Source organism: Phaenicophaeus curvirostris, chromosome 23, assembly GCF_032191515.1.
Source record: "Phaenicophaeus curvirostris isolate KB17595 chromosome 23, BPBGC_Pcur_1.0, whole genome shotgun sequence".
In the NCBI taxonomy this organism is placed as follows: Eukaryota; Metazoa; Chordata; class Aves; order Cuculiformes; family Cuculidae; genus Phaenicophaeus; species Phaenicophaeus curvirostris.
This window is the reverse complement of record NC_091414.1, coordinates 3,361,350-3,383,513: the sequence shown is the minus strand read 5'-3', so window position 1 is coordinate 3,383,513 and position 22,164 is coordinate 3,361,350. Positions and strand designations below refer to the sequence as shown.

The following is a 22,164-nucleotide window of genomic DNA, read 5'->3' as shown; positions in this document are numbered from 1 at the left end:
AGATCTCCTGGACGACAACCATTAAAGCAACGCTACTGCTCAGGCAGCAGATTCCTTTGTGGATTTTTTATTCCCTCTGAACTGCCAGAAGTAGAAAAACCTGGATTTTTGATTCCTTGACCTCGAGGGAGATGATGTGGGATGCAAGTGGGTGCCTGCGTTTCACACCCACGTGGAAGCAGCTGGATAATCCCTTGAAACATGGAGAAAAAAAAAAAAAAAAAGCAAAGAAACACTGCTTGTCTCACCCTGGGGAGGGCAAGCAGGGGCTCTGCCAATGCCACAGAGCAAAATCAATCCCAGCATGCTGGGAATGAGCCAGGATGGAGCTGAGGATGCCTGGAGATGGACCGCAGCACCTCGCTTCAATCGTTAATTTAAGGTATTAATCCCTCTGTGCAGAGGGGAAAGGACGAGGAGCGTGAGAGAGCGGGCAGTGCTGCAGAGGGAGGGGCAGACAACAGTGATGCTCAACAGGATCTCACGTTTATTATTGAGAAGTGATTAATGGTGAAAAGAAAGGCAACGCCCATTCCTCATTGGCTTAACAAGAAACTGAAGAAACATATTCACTACACATTTTACAATATTTCTTTTTTTTTTTTTGTCCAAAATTCATTTTCCTGTAAACAAAACAAGTTTTTCTTTTTTTACCACTGTTCTCAGCTTTCAAATTAATCCAGACTTAATCAGTAAATCCGTATAATGCACAAGAACAGAACGTTTCTTAGGACTCCTAGTACTTGACTTTTGAGTAACAAAGGGTCAGAGAAAAAATGAACCACCTTCAAGACACAACCTTGTGGACAATTTCTCTTCAACTCTTCTTAGGGCAAAAGCCCAAATGCCTCGTAGAATTCCTCCTCTTCCAGGTCAGGATGGGGGAAAGAAAAAGAAAAGGGTCCTCCACTTTCCGTGGTGGATGTTACAACTCGGGTGTTCCAAGTGCAAATGTCAAAACCAGGGGAAGGAGGCGCAAGGGGGCGGAAGGGAGGGAAGCGGCAGGGTTTAAAAATTAGAGAAAAAAAAGGCATATGCCACTTACGGACTTTAAAATCCAAAAAAACATAGTAAAAAGACAAAAAACAAAGCGTATGCTCTGAAATCACAACCAAAGCCAAAAGAAAGGGAACAGTTTTTACCTATACTCTACCTAGAAGGGAATTTTTTTTTGTTTTTGTTTTTTTAAGTCCTATGTCTCGTGAAATTCCAATACTTTTTTTTTTTTTAAACTGCAAGTTTGTCAAGAGTCTTTTTGAAGTCAATGAAATTAAGAAAAAAAAAAAGTCCTAATTCTCTCCAGGATATTTTTTGCTCCTTCTTTCTTTCTCTGAAGGACAGCCAGGATGCGATCTCTGCTGCAGTCTCTGTGGGAGGAATGGCCTTTTACTTGACACGGCCTTGACGTTCCTGGAAAAGAAGAGCACAGTGGGTTAGCAGGGAACGATTTCCTTCACAGCTTTTACACATCAGCCTGTCGACACGTGGCTCCACATGTCCCACACGAGGAGGTTTCTGTTGGCAGGGGAGGTTCTGCAGCAGCGTACAGCTCACATGATCTGTTCCACTGCCTGGATCCACCAGCTCATCACATTTCCCCCTAACGAGGGCTGTTGACAGCACAGCTCTGCTCCCTTTCATAGAATCATAGAATCACCAGGTTGGAAAAGACCCATCGGATCATCGAGTCCAACCATTCCTATCAAATACTAAACCAAGTCCCTCAGCACCTCCTCTCTCTTTCCCACAGCAGCACCTTTCAGGGGAGTTACAGGCTCTCCCCAGGACAGACATCACCAGGCTAGAGGTTTAACAGCATAGAGAAACAGGAAAAAATTAAAAGCTATGAAAAAAAAAAACACTAAGGAAGAATTGGTGGAAAAAAGGGGAAACAAGCAAGTCTGGGTGACAGGTGAAGTTTGCGGCTGCAGGCAATGAGGGTTGGGATTAGGGGTGACAAAGCTCCTGGCAGAGGAGGCTACAAAGATGATCCGAGGGCTGGAGAACCTCCCATGCGAGAACAGGCTGAGAGAGTTGGGGTTGTTCAGCCTGGAGAAGAGAAGGCTCCCAGGAGACGTTAGAGCAGCTTCCAGTACCTGGAGGAGCTACAAGAAAGCTGGGGAGGGGCTGTTTACAAAGGCTTGGGGTGATAGGATGAGGGGCAATGGGGATAAACTGGAGAGAGGCAGATTTAGACTAGACATAAGGAAGAATTTCTTCACCATGAGAGGGGTGAGACACTGGAACAGGTTGCCCAAGGAAGTTGTGGCTGCCCCATCCCTGGAGGTGTTCAAGGCCAGGTTGGATGGGGCTTGGAGCTCCTGATCCAGTGAGAGGTGTCCCCACCCATGGCACGGGGTGTGGAACTGGATAATCTTTAAGGTCCCTTCCAATCCAAACTATTCTATGATTCTTCTGGGCAGGGACCACAGCACCCGTGACATCCCAGCCAGCTCCAGGCTGGGAAGCAGCCCTGGGGCAAAGCCAAGCTCTGAGAGCAGAACTAGGAGTGCTGGCAGGGGTCAGAGAGCGTCCCTGCAGTAGAGAGAAGAAAAGGGAAGCAAGAACAGACATCAAAGCCCACCCACAGGAGCAAGACAGCCCAGCTCCCTGGGTGCTGCACAGACCTGCAGCTTCACCTGAGCTCACTGTGAGCACCAGAGCCACCTGCAGCTCAAACCTAAGGAGTACTGACCTTTGCCTCAGTCTACAGGGGCTGAAATAGCCCACTGACACCAGCAAAACACGTTTCCGGTAACTCTGAAGCCTTCTGACAGCATCTCACTCAAAACCAATAGGTTAGCAATGATTTCTCACTGACTGCTGCCATCCCTTGGCATTCACCTACCTCTCTCTTCCAGCAGAGAAGGAACACACTGCCCAGACAAACATTTGCACCAAGCTGAACAGGCAGCACCACACACCAATCTCTCCTGGGTTTTGTCTGGGTTTAACAGGGAAGCTTTGCGCAGGAGCGGGTCAGGACTATCCCAAAGGGTTAAGGGATGCTGCCCAACCCACATTCAAAGTGCTCTTCCCAGACCATATGACACCAGCTCAAAAATAAAACCTGTCAACAGCTAAAGGGCTCTTGGCTGACGCTCCTCCCTCCCTCTTAACTGCATCTTCTCTGAGCATAGGCAAGGCCCCACAGCCTCTCGTGCGAAAGGCACAATGGGGTTTTGGCTCCAGCTCCCAGGCTCAGCAGTGGAGTGAGTTAATCACCATCTCAGCCAGTCTCAAGTGAAGCCAAACCCGTCTCCACCACAAAGCGGCACCTACAGGAGGTGCCCGCTGGCAGAGCAAGAAAACCCTGGCTCTCCCTTGTGTTCACTTGGAGAGAAGGGACGCTGTTAGGGCTCTGAAACTGATACCTGGTTGTCTCAGACCAAGATGCTTCCCTGTGAATCCCCTGCTCTGCCCCTCTCCCCTTCCCCCAAGCTGATCTGGTGAGCAGAGGCCCCTCAGCAGCTCGCAGGCACAGGGAGGGTGCAACCTCTGCCAGAACACACAGGTTGCTTGAAGAAACACCCTCAGCCATCAGTGGTAAATCCAGGGACTGCTTGTCTGTGAGAAGCTCCGATTCCAGGCTAACAGCATGGATAACCATTATTCTGAGAAAGCATCCCAAAAAGGGAGGCCTCACATCCAGCTCCAAACAGTGGTCCAAGGAGGCTTCAGCTCCAACTCCTCTGCATGAGCTGGACAACAAAACCCTGTGCAACATCATGCAGTTTGCCTTCTGGGAGAGGGATTAGACAAAGACACCTTCTCTTCAAGAATATTTGCCCCACAGAAGTCGATATAATTCTCCTCTCCTCCAGTAAGTCTGTGCCACTCTGCTGCAGGTACTATTTGTCACTGAAAACCACCACTACACAACAGGAAAAAAACCTGTGATGGTGGGAAGCAGAGCCAGGCTTGAACATGAAGCAGAACAAGCGCTGCAGGGAAAGCCGCAAATGGCAAGGAAGGTGCCAAGCCCTGTTCCTGGCACAGCAACCAGCACCTTGTGTTCAGCAAGGACCGATGGCAACACGACGCATTCCTTCGGGAAGGAGCTGCAACTGCCTGAGCTTCCGTCTTCCCGAAGGCAGGCACGCGATAAGCTGGCTGCCAGGTTCAGCTGTCCCCTTCTTCGTTAGCAGCTGAGCCAAGTGTCCTGGGTCGGCTGCAGCCGGTGGCGGAGAGTCCAGAGAGTCCTGCTGAGAGCATCGCCCCGTTCGCTGAGCAGATGGATCCCGATTAGCGACTTCTCCTCCCTGCTGCAAAGGTGAAGCTGCTCCCAAAGCCAGCACGTAGACAATGAGGAGCAAGAAGCAGGAGCCTGGGTGCAGAAGTGACCCCTCCTCAGAATCCCCGTGAGCCAGAACAGAAGGCACCACCTCCAAAAGAGAGGCTGGAGCAGATGTCCCATTGCTCTCCTCCACAGGCATTGCAAACAGCGGCCTAAGGAGTCTGCTATGGAAAAATGCAGTGTGACATCCAATTCTGCCTTGCTGTGGGCTCGCGAGGGCTGACTGAGACAGGGAGACGCAGGGACAGCCAGCCAGGAGCTCTACCCGGCCAAGGGCACGGCTACCAGGGAACAAATAGCTCTCCACTGATTCCAATACTGCTCTTCTTGCTCTTCTCCAGGAGATTCACAGCCAGGCTCTTGCATCTCCTCCTGGGAAAGGCAGGTAGCCAGAGCCCGAAGGATTTTTTACACCATCAAATTTACCAGCCCAACTGCAGCAGATCCCATGAACGCAGCTTGGCCCTTGGGTTACAGGTGAGCACTCTCATCACAGCAGCAGCTCACAGATGTTGCATGCGAACGCTCATCCTTCCTGGATCATCCTGTCCCACAATCACAGGGATGGTGCAACCCACAGCCCACCCAGCAGGGGACAGCCAAGGAGAAGGCAGAGCAGCGCCTGCACACACCGGCTGGGCTCTGCTCCACCTACATTCCCTGCAGGGCAAAGGGATTCCATCCCAGTGGTTTATTTTCTTTGGCTGCACTTCTCTTAGACCTGGGCCACGCCTTATTGATTCACATGGGAAGAGTGAGAACAAGAAACCAGCTCGGACTCCTCTCTCCATCCATCAAACTCCTCCTCAACATGAGCAGGAGCACCGCAGCCCTGCTGAAGCCCAAAACGTTACACCGGTGACTAGAATGACGCACACAATCGCTGACATCAAGCGTTAACACCCCCACAGCACTGCGAGCGCAACCCTGGGCTGGCGGCGCTCAGAGACACTAAGCTCAGACGGGGAGAGCGTGTGTAAGCAGGAGCCCGCTCCAATCCTCCCATTTCAGCCATCGCAGCAGTGTCACAAGCAGAGTCCTGATAACAGCAGCTATCGGAGCCGGTGGAGAAGGCCGATGGATGAGAGATTACGTTATCTCGTCACACTGTGGGGAGCTCAAGAGTTTGTAGAGGAACGATGACAACAGATGATAATGCTGCACGTTTGCTCAGAGGCTCTAACCTTGATTAACAACCAAGGTTCAACCTCAGCACTCCTCCAGCAGGGGGAAGGGTGTCACTGCCTCACTACAGGTTGGGAAATAGAAGACAACACTCACAGGGAAGGCCTGGAGAAAACCAGGAGGAGAGCTCTCAGCTGTGCAGCACACATGACTGAGAGCTGTTCAGCCTAGAGAAGAAAAGGCTCTGGGGAGAGCTTAGAGTAGCTTCCAGTACTTAAAGGGGCTCCGGGAAAGCTGGGGAGGGGCTGTGGATCAGGGAGGGCAGGGATAGGATGAGACAGAACAGTTTTCAGCTGAAAGAGGGGAGATTGAGATGAGATCTTAGGAAGAAATATTCTGCTGTGAGGCTGGGGAGGCCCTGGCCCAGGTTGCCCAGAGCAGGGGTGGCTGCCTCATCCCTGGAGGGGTTCAAGGCCAGGTTGGATGGGGCTTGGAGCCCCTGATCCAGTGGGAGGTGTCCCTGCCCAGGGCAGGGGGAGCAGAACTGGGTGGGCTCTGAGGTCCTTTCCGAACCATTCCTTGATTCTATGAAACCAGTTTACTCGGACCCATCTGACCTGAAGCCGAGTGCAGCAGCCTGAAGACACCAGGCAGGCCAGGAAACAGGCTCCGCGTCAAACCGAGAAGGCTGTACAAGCAAAACCATCGCTTGCTCAGTAAGCGCCCACAACGGAGAGAACACTTCACCACCACTGTGGACTACTCTAGCCCAGCATCATTCCCCAAAGGGCCAAGACACTCAGCAACCACACGCTGGCCTGAAGACACACACAGGCAACTCTTGCTCATCGGACATTCAGCAGCCTGGCCCAGCCTACGGCACCTGCTGCAATGATGCTGTGTTTTGCCATCTGAATTCTCCTCCCAACATCATCATCCACTGCATATTGGATGCAATCCTAGCAAACAACACCCAGGGTCCTCCATGCACCCATGTCTTTGTTGCCTCAGAGGTGTCCAGCACAGACTTCCCAGAGGGATCAGCTCAAGGCACAGACACAGGCAGCACAAACGATGGACAAGGCAGCACTTCATGTTCTCCATGAACAATCTCCAGTCCTAACTGATCTACACACCAAACCGGAGGTTCTCCTGTTGTCAGCATCAGAAAGTCATCAGTTACAGAGAAAAGCCACATCCTAGTCTGCCTCACCAAGGCAAAGGGATAAAAATCGGATACTGTGATCTGGTTACAGTCAGACATTTTCATCCTTCTCCCGTAACAGAGCTCACCACCAAGAATGAAGACAAGAGACATGCAAATCAAAGTGGCTCTTTGGCTTTTGTTTTCAAGATCAAAACCTAACAGAGCAAACCCACGTATCCACAGATCCCAAAAGCAGACAAAGTGGCATCGCTGAAGCGACAGGAGCCAAGCAGGGCTACAGCCGTGCCTGCTCGGCCCCTGGGAGTCTCGCTTTGCCCCTGGAATCCAGAGGGTGACATGAAGCTCCGGTGTCCCCCACTGTCACGCTGCACACACACAGCCAGGCAGTTCGGAAGCTCTGGTCTCCTCTCGAAACCCGAGCGTGTTGCAGCGTTGCTGCACGCCCATCACCTTGCTGTTTCATCAGGAGGAGATGAAGTCACGGAGAATAAATAAGGAACAGCAAGACACAATGCTTCAGGTAGAGCTGTAAGCCAAAACACGCCTTCCCATCAGGGAACAAACACCGTGGTGCCCACACGCATTACTGAATTTCCCTGTCCAAACAAGCAGCTCAAGGCTGCTAAGGACACAGACAGTGGAAGGCCATTCCCTCTGCCATGGGTTTTATACAAGCGAGGTGGTCCTTGATTGGGGCAGGCACGGCTGTTGCCTAGCATCTTTCAAGGCAGCTTTAAAACTGATGCAACCAATTGCAAAGAACAAGCCTCTGTGTGCTTAAACATCACATTGATTGCATGAATAATGTGGCCCAATTCCCAAAACCATTATAAATTACCCTCCCACAGAGAGCCTCGTCCCACAGGGCAAAACTCCTGCAGGAAACAGAAGGAATATAGATGAATATTTAGAGCGAAAAGCAACGCGGAGCAGCCTGGGAGGACTCCCAGTGCCTTTCTATGCTAGGATGACTGGGCTCCCAGCGAGGGTTGGAACTGGACTGGCTGGCTTTGGAGCACAAGAGAAATAACAATGGCATAAGTTCTTTCAAGTCATTAGGATGGAAAATAAAATCCTCTTTGTCTTACAGCAGGGAGTCTTTACTCCTCCCTGTCACTACAAGGGATGAGGTTTGCCACGTCTCTTTTTGCAGTTTGCCGCTTTAAGCACACCAACGGTTCCCGTTTGGGCAGCTCCATCCCCCCATGATGGAGCACGGCACTTGGCTTTGACCCTTCCATCCACACTGAAATCCTAACAAAGCAGGGAAGTCAGGAAACTTAATAGCATGGAGAAAAGTAACGCGAATAATGTGGAAGTTTAAGAAAAGAGTGTTAAATTGCCTTTACCAGAGACTCACTCCAAGCATGGCACCGGAGTTATCTGCACCAGATAACACACTGGAGTTCCTTCTCACTTGAGTTTACGTGAAATGTGTTTCATTACTTAAACCACAGCTCACACCATCAGTACTGGCACCTGACCACCAGTGCCACACGATTCTCTAGAAAAGGAGGGACCCTGCTTTAGCGTCCCAAAATCCTTGCTACTGCAGGGCTAACGATGCCTCTGTGCTGTCCCATCACACCGCGCAAGCACAGTGCCAAGGGCTGAAAGATCTTGTGTAGAAGAAACCAGTGGAGCTTCACTGGAATTTGTGGCTCCATATATACATACAAGATCTACAGAAAGGAGCAAATCATAATGTGACCGAGTTCACTGATACAAAGCTATTTAGGGTAATAAATAGCAGCTGTCTGCAAAGAAATGGAGGACTTGGTGAGAAGCAGCATCTGAATATAGCAGCGAGTTTGGTCCACCTGGTATAGGTAAATGCAGCGACGCACGTGGATAAAAAGCACTGTCCTGACTCCAAGATGACAGGCTCCAAACTGCTCAGTTGGAAACACGAGTACAGCACAATGATCTGCAGCTCTAGGAAAGCGCCCACCATGAAGAACATCAAACACCCTTCAGAACACATCATTACACTTCTCTATACTCCAGGCTGCACCCTTGGCCTGAGCAGTGTGCAGGTCTGCTCCTCTCCATCTCCACAGAAGAGAGGAGAAGGCTCAGAGAAGAGCAGCAGGGATTAAAAAAAAAAGGGCAGGAGGGTTTCCACCTGCAGAGCCAACACGCTCCAGCTCTCAAGCCTGGGAGAGACAATTGCAATAGCAGAGCACATGCTGAAATCAACTGCTCAACACCTCTTCCAGCACAAGAGCTGGGGAGCATCACACCAGGCAGACTCGAAGCAAATCCAAAGGATATCTTGCTTTACACAACACGTAATGAAGCTAAGGAACTTGCTGCTGCAGGATCCTGAGGATGCTCAAGGAATGCATCAACATCTTGGGCAAGAAAATAAACCACGAGCCCTTAAAGACAGACATATCCCCCTGGGTCACATAAATTCCTGAGCTGCAGATTTTTAAAGGCAAGGAAAACCTTCAGAGATGGACAAAGATGTGCTTGTACTGCATTTTCTCTTGACTGTGTTACAGTTAGCTGCACACAGAGCTTTTTACTTGGAAAAAGAGAACGAGGACGCTCGAGCAGCATCTCTCTAGGCATCTGTTGACTCTGAAGACCTCGCAGCCACATGGGATGCAGCACTGGACTAGAGAGGCTTATGGTCTGACTCACTGCAGTTGTTCTTGTGTTTGAGGCTACAATGCTGCCTCCAACCCGAATAAGGCAGAAGAAATACTTCACGCTACAGGAAAAACACACAATATTCCACATTATGAAAGGACAACAGGAGATCTATTTGCGTACTTCTGTCAACCATGAAGAGCTGAATTCACAAGCTGAAGTGAAAGAGCCAACGTTCCACTCCCCGCAGCCCTTTGCATGCCCCACATTTTATTCCCACTGGAAAAGGACCACAAAAAAACTGAATACTGCTATATTTTATCCTTTTTTTACCCCTTTAAATGTACCATGGACACAGCATTCAAGTTGGCTGAACCCCTGGTCAGGCTGGTTTGCTGCAGGATGACCAGGTCTCCATAACCTCTGAAGATTCACAGATGATGATGGGAAAGTCTCTCAAGTCACTTTATAGGAGATGGCAAAAGACAAATAACAGCCAAGAGAGCAGAGCCTTCCCCGTGTACACACAGGGAAGGAAACTAAACCAGTGTGGTTTCTTTTCTCCTAAAGACTAGAAACTCAAAACAGAGCTTTAGGTAGGTTTTATCTAATCTTCCACACTTGTATGACACGACAAGAAAAACCTCTGCAGTTCACCACAAAAAAAAAAAGGAACCCTTTTGCACTGTCCCTTTAATAAAAAAGTTCTAACAAGACAGAACCAGAAATGCAGTCTTAATTTCCATGTTCTTGCTGAAGAACAGCTTATAAAACCCAGACACTGCATTATTCACTGCTCAGATGCACCGTGACACGACTTACACACAATTAGAAAGCCTCACACGGGGCAGTCGGTCCCTGGAAGGCGCAACAATCTGCTCTATCCCTGCCACCAGTGGGATGACGATGAACCTCGCTAACGGAGACTGTGCCGGGGAACTTGACAGCAAAAGCAGGACAGCACTGCTTCAATCGGCAAGCGCCCAGTGTTTTGCATCGTTACGGAACTGGTTTATTAACTGACAAAGCCATAAGACAGTGCAATTACCATCAGGTACAAACAAGAACATCCAGGAGAACAAGAGGGCTCCAACAATTGTGGCAAAAGCCATTGCAGAGCACAGAACAAGCTTCCTAAATGAATACCTGTCACATAGCACTTTACAGGAGACAGAAGAGAAGAAAGCGGCTTCTTCGAGACAGCAAACTGTTAGAGAATTAAATATTCCTTAAGAACAAGTAAGGAACACTGTGCACAAAGCTATTTTGGATGCATTGCATACATACAGGGCTCACAAATCAATGTGCTTTAACTACTCCCTTGGGATCCTCATCATCTTCCAGCAACATCTTGTGACCCTCTGCACTGCTGCACCGGACAGAAAATCCAGGGAACAGAGCAGGACCATACCCTGGTGCTCTCACAGAACAAACAGCTGGCAAATACTTAGCTTCTAAGGAAACGTACTTTATTAAAGTAACCTGAAACACAGTGCCTGTGTCAGGAGCCATTAACCTCATGTCAGCAACTCACCCAGAACTTTTGAGAATGAAAAAAAGCAGCAGCCACTGCTCTGACACCTTACACGCTCCCTGCTCGCACATGAAACCCCTCGTGTTCTCTCCAGGGAAGCAGCCAGCCACACACATGCAACTTCAACCCAGCTGCTGAAGGAAGAACAAAGTCTTCTTATTAATTTACGACATTCATTTGTAGTCATTAGTATGTTCACAATGAATGCAATTATTATAAGAATGATCAGCTCAGAGTATCCTGCACCTGGGAGCCGAAATCCCCAGGCAAGGTGGTGATAACCTGGACAGCCCACACTAAGTCGGCAACAAGCATGTTGGGATAAAGTCTGCAAGAACAGGAGGTGAAATCAACTCCTCCACTCAAGGCTGTACCTGCAAGAGGTGCAGAACCTCCTCAGAACAGCTCCAAATCCCCTTCCACCACTCACTTCCACTGTACCTGCAGGGAAACGGCTCCCAGCCGCTCCCGTTTTACAGATGAGGAACCAAAGTCTCTGCCTTGCAGCAGACAGCAAGGATTAAAGCACCAGCGAGACCTAAGCTTCCCTTTCCAATTTGCTCCTGCCTTTAAACAAAGCTAGAACACAATCAAAAATATGTGAGAACGCCCCAAGTGCTTTGTAGTGCTGGCTCAAAGATGTCATGAGAACAGGGCACTCCTGTCAAACTGCCAGCACCAAACCACCCAGACGAGCAGCGCGGTTTCTGTTTCCCTTATTACTGGCAAATACATGGGCACAGACACACACAGAGAGGATTTAAAAGGCCTAGAAATCAACTGAGAGAAACAGCGTGCGCTGCTCAACAGCAGGCGGGAGTCAGCTTCATCATTTTTGGTCAAGAGAACATACAAACCTTATAAAAACTGGATTAGTAGGGAAATGTGAGACTCTTGGAAGAAGTGGAGATGAGTCTGAGGGCAGGATGGGCACAGGCAGCAGAAAGGGACATGCAAGAGCACGATTCCAGCGTTCCCAAGCCTGAGCCACAAATAGCACTGACACCAAGCAAAGCATTTTCCATATGATTTCTTGAAACTATTCTAAGGAATCCTGAAGAAGCAGCTCTACCAATAAGAAGTATAAAAGAACATTCAACAGTTCCCAGACTCTCACAAGCACTTGTCCTTCTGCTTGGGCAGCAAGCAGGAATCAATCTGCACATCAGACAGATTCAGGCACACTGGAAGCTGAGGGAAACGACTGCAGCTTGCTAGAAGCTCAAACCAAGCCAAGCCTTGAGACATTTAAGCTTCAAGGAACAGGAATGCAGAACATATCGCTGCCATCCAAAGCCTGGTGGCAGAGACAAAGGGCTGGTAGCAACGACATTTCCCCAACACAACAGCAGCTTGGCAGGGAGCCGCGTTGCTGGCTGCTGTCAGAGCAGCACTTCAGCTTTCCAGCACCTCAGCTCCAGTTTCTGATCTATTTTTTAACACAAGTGATTACCTGAACTGCTTCAAGACAGACAGAGCGTGGCTTGGGCTTTTTTGCCACCTACAGTCCCAGGGTAATCATCGTCATCACTCCCGGGGGGGGGAAAAACCCTTCTTGAGCAAAACCGACTGCTTCTCAATGAAGCCATGAAAGAGCAGTTTATAGAAACCTCAGTCAAGGCCGCGTCAGCGAGCGAGGAGGACAAACTGTTGCTGAAAGACCAAGTCACTTCCTCCGTGCCGGATATCACAGGGCAGGGACCCTGAGCAGGCAACAAAGGGCGAGATGATGGTAAAAAGCAAACACCAACTGTGTACCTACAAACCTCCCTCCTTGCCTCTGGATTCCAGGCACAAATGACTAAGTTCCCTTCCAAAGAATAAGTGTTTTCCTAACCAACTGCTTCTGCACTGGGGCATCGCTCTGGATCAGCTCTGACATCGTTCAGAGATAGGACTGGGCACCCCCGAGTATCCATCGGTTGCCATTTCTGCTCCTCAGAGGCTAGCACAGCCCCAAAACTGGGAGAAAACAGGGGAGGAGACTTTAAAATGCAACTGGAAAGATGAACAAAGATGGTTTCCAGTTTTAAGAAAACTGCTAAGCCCCATTTTTACTATCTTACTGATTTTCAGATATCACAAACAACCTGCAAACACAGCAGCTTCCCAGAAGAGACCATCGGTCCCTTGCCTTGCCCCCAGCCTTTCCCCCTCTGCTGCTCTTCCTATTCCTTGCCACCTGCTTACACCGACCCAGCATTAACTCTTCTCATCCATCCATCCCTCCCCCACCCACCCTCCAGCAACATTCCTCCTCTCCCTGGTGCTCTCCCACTGTGCTGAGGTCTGTCCCTCTCCCACTGCAAACTCCTGCTCCTTAAGCCCCACTTCCTAAGATATTCCACACAGATGAGACTTTCAATTGCATCCAAACCCTCAGTTAGGAAAAGAAAAATATCCCACTTCAAGGCAGGAAGCAGAACAATTTTAGGATGCAAAGTCACACAATATTCAGGTTCTCACACAAATAGTTTCCACCTCCACACCTTGCAAAACATTCCTCCCTTCCAGAGCTTCTGCAAGCACTGGAAGTGCTAGGGAACCAGTTTGAAATCACGACCCTTTCTAATGCTATCGATACAGACAACGCTCAAAGTGAAATATATAACAAATTTAAAGCCCCAGTCACAGGGAGCAATTGCAGCTCCTGATTCAATTCTGCAATTTCTGGATGGAAAAATTCTCCACCGCTGAAACTAAAGAGATCACCAGAAAGCTTGGCAAGCTACCAGGAAGTTGTGCTAACGCTAATTTGTAATTACTGTTTTGATCAAACGGGAGCAAGACTCCCATTGTGGGGAAGGTCGGCCACGGGTGACCAGCACAGCTGCACCCAAGTGAGATTCCAGGCCCACTAGTCACTGTGTTCCCTCACAGAGGTTGGGCAGAACTTTCAATTAGCGATTCTTCCGTTAACGATATCAAAATGACAGCAGGCTTGGAGTGCAGCTCAGGTGCCACGCTGCCAGGCAGTGCTCACACGAGGAACAGGCCCTCCAGCAGCCCTTGCTGCCCAGGGGAACGGAACAACCCAGTCCTCAGATCCACACTGCGGAGATTTAGGGTGGGCACTAGACAAAGCCTTCTAACAGGAAGGATAATTAAGCGTAGGAATAGATTGCCTGTGGAGGAACAGGAACCGCCGTTCCTGAAGGTTTAACAAGTGGTGGGAAACATCTGTCACACTGACCCTGCCTGGGGCAGGAGGTGGATTAGGCAGCGGTTCAAAGACGCAGCTCTGTTTCCTAACAACTTCCCAAGCTCCCACTCATCTCCTGCTTTATCCTGTTCCAACCCAGGAGCTGACAATGGCCCAGGAATCAATCTTGTTTAGAGCACAGCCCTGAGGGAAGGCAGGGTTAGAGCCAGCCCAAGGGCAGCCGACTGGAGGCAGGGCCTGGGTGAGCCTCCTCTGCGCCCTTTCCCACCCAAAGCTGGTTCCACATGTGAGGACGTCACTAGCCAAGCAGCGGCCTGATGCCCACAGAGCTCACTCAGGAGCCCACACTGCCCAGCCCTGGACTTAGTCCAGCACGAGGCAGCCTCCTCAATCTCCTGCCCCACAGGACTCGGCCCAGACAGACGGACACGTTACCTTTTTAACATTTTCCTCCTCCTCTTGGCGTTTCTCATAGTGTGAGAAGTCATCGAAGATGGAGGTGGTGTGCTTGTAGGTGGCAATGATTTTCAACACCTGCTTAGCCTTTTCCAGAGGCACCTCCTGAGTGTCCCTGGAGTTGGTCACTGGTTTATTCTCGTTGTTCTCTAGGCGGATGTGCCGGAGCTGGCTGTTAGGAACGTCCTTCACAAAAATCCACCTGACATCAAAACGTCCCTTCCACTTGTCCTGGGACCACACACCCGCACACGTGTTATAGTCCACAGCAGATTTCATTTCTGCGACTCCACAGAAGTGACCGCTACCGTTGACACTGAACAGTAAGTAAACGGGGCCCTTCCCGTTCATGGAGCGATAGGCGGCATCCAGTCTCTTGTTGCCGTGCTCTGTACTGCACCAGATGTTATATTTAATGGAACGGTGGATATCGTCCTCAGAGTAACTCTTAATGATGAAAACCCGGCCGTGTTTTGGGTTCCAGTCAAAATCCTTGGGGTTGTAGTTGTTGATAGATCTCAACTTCTCCAAGACCGGGTGCGGCTCCGAAGGAGCAGAACCAGAACTGGCCTGAGACTGTCCCACTCCGTTACCATCCACTCCGTTTTGCCCAAACCCGCTGCCGCGATTGCGAGGGGCAACCCAGCGGGTGGGCTGAGCCGCGGGCTGCGGCACAGGCAGCTGGGCCGGCGGTGGCGGCAGCGGTTGGGGCTGCTGCCCGCTGGAGGCCTGGGCCACCGGCGGGCTGGTATTGATCTGCTGGCCCACGGGCTGCGGGGACACCTGGGCCGGCTGCTGGCCCATATTCGGAACTAAGGCCTGCGCCGGGGCTTTCGCCACCGGCCCTTTGTTATCCCAAGTTCCAATATCCATGTTATGTTTTATGGGAGGCGGCGGAAGACTTGAACCTGCAATGCCATTCTTGGTCTTCAGCTTGGGCTGCTGCTTAGCCGGTTTGCTAGCGATGTCAGCCCAGGAGGTCGGCTTCGGAGGAGCGATGGTAGCTGGAGGCAAGCTGTTAGATGCCACAATATTACTGGTAATGGATCCGCTACCAACAGCCGAACCAACAACTTTCGGCACGCTGCTTGCGACATCCGTGCTGCCCAGTTTCAGAGCTGCCATCCCTTGGTCAATGGTGTTCATGCCAGGGGCCTTGTTGAGAGTCTCGTTAGCGAAGGCCGACTGCCCATCGATCATGGCTCCGCCCAGCGAGCTGGGGGCATAAGCGTAATTGCTGCTGTAGCCAGAGCTTTGAGTGGATTGTCCCTGAGAACTGTTATTCCCCCAAGCTGAAAAGTCAATCCCGCTTGGAAAGAAGTTAAAGCCATGCTGCCCGAGAAATGGAGTGCTGCCCAGGGCCCCCGGCTGCCCGAACATGGCGTCTGGGAGGAAATGGGGCTCCCCGTTGCTGAGCTGTCCGTAAGAGGTCAGGTAGGGCATGGGGGGGTCTCCTCCTGTGGACCAGGCGGCTTCGCCCAAGGAGTAGGAGAATCCGATGGAGGGACTGTAGTAGTTGGGTAGGTAGGAATCGGACATCGCAGTGTAGGCATTGTTCTGAAAACGTGAACAAAAATAAGCACTGAATAGTTAGAACGAGCGGAACAGATTCCAAGGAAGGAGGAATCAAAGCCACCTCAAGCTTCCCGTGCCCCACCCCTCCCCACCTTAGGGCTGGGCAGGCAAACAGGCCCAGCCTTGAAACACTTCCTTTGTTAGGAGCACTCCAAAAACTGTTCCGCTGCCAGAAAGATTAAACACAAAGGTTTAGCAAGCTCCCTGTGCCGTGTTCCTGATGTGGGATTAGACACCAGGCCACCCCAAGCCCCAGCTCTGGCCATAAAAACCATACCTTATCCAGCATCCCAGCATTATCATCTCCTTCTTGTAGCTACTACCAAAGAGAGCTTTTCTTGCCTGGGTAACGTATCCATCTGTCTTAATTTTGCTCTTTGAGGGGTAATTTGGGGAAAGGACTTGAGAGAAGTAGAATATGGAGTAAAAAAAGATGGTGGAAGCGTGCTGCCAAAATCATGAATGTCCCCAATTGCCTTCCCGAGTCCCTCCCTTCAAGCTTATTACCAATGAAAATAGCTTCATGCCTACAATTTAACATTTCAGAGCTCAAAATATCCCAAGAACGTGCAAACGAACATGGATTTAAAGCCTCATCCTGAAAACACAAGCTGCTCCGGTGCTGCAGGCACATACTAAAAAATACCTGGAAATGGGAAGTAATCAATATGGTTTCAATAGGAGCCTTTTATGGCATGTGACAGCAGCAGCACAAGCAAGAAGGCTTCAGAGATGGAAAAAAGCTGCTCCATGAGTTGGTTTCCCTTTTAACACCCAAGTAGCCTTTAGGTTACAAAAGCAAGTGCCTAATTTTACAATTAGGGAACTCTCAGCCACCACCAGGATTTGCTTACATGAAAAACATCTGTCCTTTTGCATTCAGACCCGTGCCCCCTCCAGGGAGCGGTTAAACCTGGGCTAATGGATGTGATTGCCCGGTAATTTGACCTGTGTGCAGCCAGCCTCCTGCACACGTGGATGAAAGGGAGGTTCTGGTCCTCTTTAAAAGCTTGGCTTGCAGCAGGCTCTACTCCATTTTTCATTGAATCACGTTTTCTTGTGCCAAGCGCAGCTCCCGGAGGACTTAATGCCATGCTGGAGCCCATGGAGGCTCTCCAGATGGCTCTGGCACCCTCTAGGAAGAGCTCATTTGCCTCTCCACCTTCCATTGAGGTAACAGGGAAGCAAGAGGTTTGGGGTCAACCCAGCCTTAGTTAACAGAGATCACTGAAAATAGTGTTAAGGGTGCAGATTCATTCCATTGGATGCAACACAGAAAAGCTTCCAGTGGTTCTGCATGGTGTGAACACACAAAAACCCAGGGACAGCCTCTCCAGCCTGTTTCCACCAAGAAGGGGTCCCAAAAGCAAGTTAATAACAAAGCTAACTCTTATCGCAGGTGCAGCTCCACCACTCAAGGAACTCCATCCTGCTAAGCTCAAGCCAATAAACAATCCCTAGGGCCCAGCCTGTTCAGAAGCACCAATGCTGACATGATCTATAAGGCGAAAAACGGAACTTCAAGACAACCCCTATTATTTTGAAACAAAGTCTCTTCTAAAGACAACCCCCTCAATTTTAAGAGTAACAACACACTCTCCTATAAATTAGGTTTTACAGAACATAAAAGTGGCAGCCCAGATCCAAACCGTTACCTCTCTGTAGGCTTCTCACACCACTGTCAGATTAAAATCCATCCTCTTTTCACCCCAAACCCTTTTCTGATGTGCTGTTACACGGTGTGGAGAGGACCACAAGATATTTTAACAGTCTGTAGTAGGCTAGAGTATCCACTAACTTTGAGGAGCAGCACGGAATGTATTTAACAGGCTGAATACAAGCCCTCTACCCCAACACCCAGAGCTCTGCTCCCACAGCACCGCACTCTGCTACCCTGCACTCACACAACTGATGCCGTTACCAGCTAGCATGCAAATAAAACTTCAGCTGCTTTTAATTCTCTCCAATGACCAAGCCTTTTTGCAGTTATTTCCTCAAATTCACCCTTCCTCTTCACCCCAAGCCTAAAACCAAGGTTTCAGCGTACTCACTGCTGCTGTTGAGCTTCTGTTTTTTACACTGCTGAGGAATCACTATGCATCTGAGCTTTAAAATACAGAGTAAGCTCACTTACCAGGCTGACAAGGTAGTAATGGCGACAGCTGAGATCTCAGCACCTGAATGAGGAGCCACGAAACTTTGCAACTTGGTAACCTCCTACTTGCCTGCAGAGCTCGTGAAGCTCTTTCAGAAACTAGTGGGCTGCATTTTAATTCCTTTTTCAGACTCGTATCTGCAGCTCCCTTTCCCATCTGCAGAAAAGCCGTGCATGCTTTCATACCTTTGTGCTTTTGAGCCTGGCCAGTTGGCTCAGCAGAACCACAGGCCTCTCCAAATTGAGCCCCGGGGTTTGGTTTTCTGTTCTACAAAGCATCAGAATACAGATCACAGCTGACAAGCAACATGGCACGGTGAGAAACTTGAGATAAAGTCACCCTAAGGTTTCATTCAAAGTTCAGACAGCAGTTTTACCTCACTCCTGCTGAATTTCTAGAGCAGTGGCTCTGCTCCACCTCATTTCCTGATTTTAAAGGGTATTTTTACCACTGACACACACAAAAAGAAACAAAACATTCAGAGGTTCTTCATCAAACATGCAAAGTAGGGCAAAATATCACGTTGCCCCTAATACAGCAATCACCATTCTCTTTAGGAGATTTAAATAAAAATATGGTTTGGAGTAAACATCCGCGTTCAGAAGGAGGCTGGAAACTGGTGATGGTAGTTTCTGGGACAGAAGAACCCCACAATGAGAGCTACTAGGAAAACAGCTCATTTCATTTAAGACTTGAGAACATAATCATACTCTCTCGCCTTACACAGGTGGAATTCAGGCTTGTAGCTTTTCAGGGAGCTGAATGCAGGCAGTTATCTTAATGGATGGCTTGAATCCTTAAGATTATGGAACAGCTTAAAGAATATTTGGCTTCATCACTTTAGCACAAAGCAGGAAAAGACTTGTTGAAGATTTAACCAAGACAGAAACCCACTCTTGTGATCCAAAAGAACCCATGCAGCACCATTATATATGAAAAAAAGCCACACACAGACTGGTAAAAGTGATCAAAAAACACACAAAAAAAGGAAAAACAGAACAGCTTCTTTTTACTAATCACAACTGGAGAGAGAATAGAAGCCAAGAGAATAAACTAACTGCTCCAGTGCTGCTACAGGTGTTTATCTGTAATGCTTACTCGTACCATCTAATCAGCTGCTCTCCATCTGTTACGTGTCACCCTCCTACCACTCATTAAGGAAAACAAACAAAAAACAGTTAACAGTGGAGCTAATCTTAAATAGAAAGTGAAGAGGAAAAGTATTTGGCAGACTGACTTCCAGGAGCTGGTCACAAGCTCTCCAGCTCAACCTCTACTAAGCAGCCTTTATCACGTGTACGTTCTGGGGGGGGTTTGGGGGTGAAAAAACAGAGTAAACCCCATGACACGTGTTTCCAGTCCACTTGGTGGCATGATAAGAACACCAATAGGATCCTGCAGAAGGATTTCACAATGTGGCATAGCACGTCTCCTCAGCCAGCGCAAAGAACCAGAAACCAGTAAGGAAACGAGGCCGTAACAGTAAAACTGAAAGAGCAGAACTAGCGACTTCAAGGCAGTTACGCTGAAAAAAAAAAAGTGAGCTGAGCCCCAACTGCAGGAAGCCCTTACAGCTCCAAAAAAGCTGCTAAAACCTCGATACCTCATCCACCGCAGCCTAATGGCATTGAGTGTTTTGTGCCTGGAGAAAGGCACGTATAGAACAGCGTGTTGCTGTAAGAAAGCTGGCACCCATCGAGCTGCAGGAAGCAGGAGATGCGGGAAGACAAGGATGCGGAACTCGCCTCCGCTAGTGAGCAGCGGGAAGTCACCAGGCTCCCAGAAGGGATTCATACTCACCGGCCGGGCCTGGGGACTCAGGTAGGGCTCAAAGTCATCGTCGTTTAACCCATCTTTCTGATGTACGGATCCGTTTTGCACTGAGGAAGAGATGCAGAGTTTCAGAAAGGGCTCTGCCGGTGAATTCCAACACTTCCCATCTTTAAGGTTACAGCAGAACCACCCCCTGCTGGTTATAACACATCACCCCCAGTTCTTAGAGAGGGGAAAAACACCTTTCTGCCACACCAACACCTTTTCCCTGTCAACTTCCCCCAGCCCCAGAGCAACGAGGGCTTTCACAGACACCCGTTTGTTTTCCCTCCATCCCGTGAAGGCTCATGGACACGAGGACAGGCCCAGGGAATTCTGGTGGCGATACTCCCCATCCCTGCTGCCAGGTCCCCCCCATTCCCATCCTGTTCCTCCCCTAGTGGGATCTCCTCCTTTCCCACCTCTTCCCTTTCCTGACCCTCTCCCAAGATCCCCAACTTTCCCAGGTCCCCTCCCTTTCTTGGCCCCATCCTCTCCCAGGATTTCCCCTTTTCCCTGTCCACCCATCTTTCTCAGCCCCGTCCTTACCCCAGATGCCCCCCCTTCTTGGCCCCATCTTTTCCTAAGATCCCCAACTTCCTTCATTTCCTCCCCTTTTCTTCTCACCCTCCTTCCCCAGGATCCTCATATTTTTTGACCCCATCCTTTCCCGGGATCCCCATCTTTTCTTGAGCCCATATTTTCCCAGGGTTTCCATTTCCCAGGGTTCCCCCCCATTCTGGACCCCATCCTTTCCCAGGATCCCCCCTGTTCTTGGCCCCATCCTTTCCCAAGTTCCCCACCTTTCCTGACCGTTTCCTTTCCCGGTCTCCTCTCCATTCTTGACCCCATCCTTTCCCAGAATCCCTCACCTTTTCTGGGATCCTCCACCTTTCCTGGCCCCATCCTTTCCCGGAATCCCTCCCCTTTCCCCGGGATCCCCCACTCCGATTCTTGGCCCCATCTTTTCCCAAGTTCCCCACCTTTCCCGGCCCCCTCCTTTCCCAACCTCCCCCACCTTTCTTGGCCCCATCCTTTCCCAGGATCCCCCCTCCAATTCTTGACCCCATCCTTTCCGAAGTTCCCCACCTTTCCTAGCCCCTTCCTTTCCTGGGACTCTCCACCTTTCTTGGCCTCATCCTTTCCCGGGATTCCTCCCCCCTTTCCAGGTCTCCCCATCATTCTTGGCCCCATCCTTCCCCAGCATCCCCCCCCCCAGTTCTTAGCCCCCCCATTCCCAAGTCCCCCCCCATTCCCGGTCTCTCACCTTTGTTGCCTTGGCCCTTGGGTCTCTGGCGCGGCATGGGGAGAGAGGCAGAGCGGTGAGTCAGAGGGGCGCGGGGCGGGCCCCGAGGCGGGGGCGAGGCCTCAGCCCCGCTAGGCCCCAACCCGCGGCCTCGCCTTGCGGCCCGGCCCGGGCACCGCCAGAAGGGGAAGCGGGGGACGGCGTGCGGGAGGTAGGGGGTGGGGGGGGTGCTCCTACCTGCTCCAGGAGGCTGCTGGCCGACATGGCTCGGCGGCGGGCGGGGCGGGGCGGCGGCTTTGTGCGGGGCGCGGGCGCGGCGCGGCTGCCTGGCGGACTCCGACTCGCCCGCGGCTGCTGCTTGGCTGGGGCGACGCTCTAGCCACCCCCCCTCGCCTCTCCTTCCGGCCCGCCTCTATGGCCCGGGCCCGCCGCCTCGCGCCCACGCGAGGCACAATGGCGGTGGGAGGGGGGCCCGAGGGGAGGGGAAATAAGCAGGAGGGAGGTGGAAGGGGGGGGGCGCGGTGCATGCTGGGCAGGAGGAGGAGCGGGAGGGAGCAGCGCCCCCGCTCGGCCGGGCGCAGGAGCGCAGGAGGGATTGGGGGGGCCTCTTAAAGGGCCAGGCACTGCCATGCCCTAAATCATGGAATCACAGAATCACCAGGTTGGAAAAGACCCACAGGATCATCGAGTCCAACCATTCCCATCAATCACTAACCCACGTCCCTCAGCGCCTCGTCCACCCGTCCCTTAAACCCCTCCAGGGAAGGGGACTCAACCCCCTCCCTGGGCAGGACCCCAAGATCATGGGTTTCCCAGGGGCTGGGAGGGGATGTGAGCCCAGATCCTGCCCCTTTCCCAGCTAAGAGGGGGGTGAAGCAGGCAGGGGGGGTGCAGGGAAGAGCTGGAGCAAGGAGGGGGGATCTGCACAAGGATCCCATTGCGCCCCAGTCAAGGGGCTGCCCATACGGGGACACGGAGCAAAGGGCGCAGGGCACGGAGGGCTGGGGATCCCCGATCCAAAGCCAAGGGATCGT

General features: G+C 50.8%; 1 protein-coding gene across 1 annotated transcript; it reads right to left on the bottom strand.

Annotated features, from left to right (window-relative positions):
* Positions 1–464: 464 nt before the first annotated feature.
* Positions 465–21,630, bottom strand: YTHDF2 (YTH N6-methyladenosine RNA binding protein F2). The gene is made up of 5 exons (XM_069875362.1): positions 21,368–21,630; positions 21,152–21,176; positions 19,873–19,952; positions 14,321–15,898; positions 465–1,410 (listed from the first exon to the last, which is right to left on the bottom strand). The coding sequence occupies exons 1-5, from the start codon at positions 21,392–21,394 to the stop codon at positions 1,387–1,389; spliced, it is 1,734 nt and encodes a 577-aa protein (XP_069731463.1). The 5' UTR covers positions 21,395–21,630; the 3' UTR covers positions 465–1,386.
* Positions 21,631–22,164: the final 534 nt, after the last annotated feature.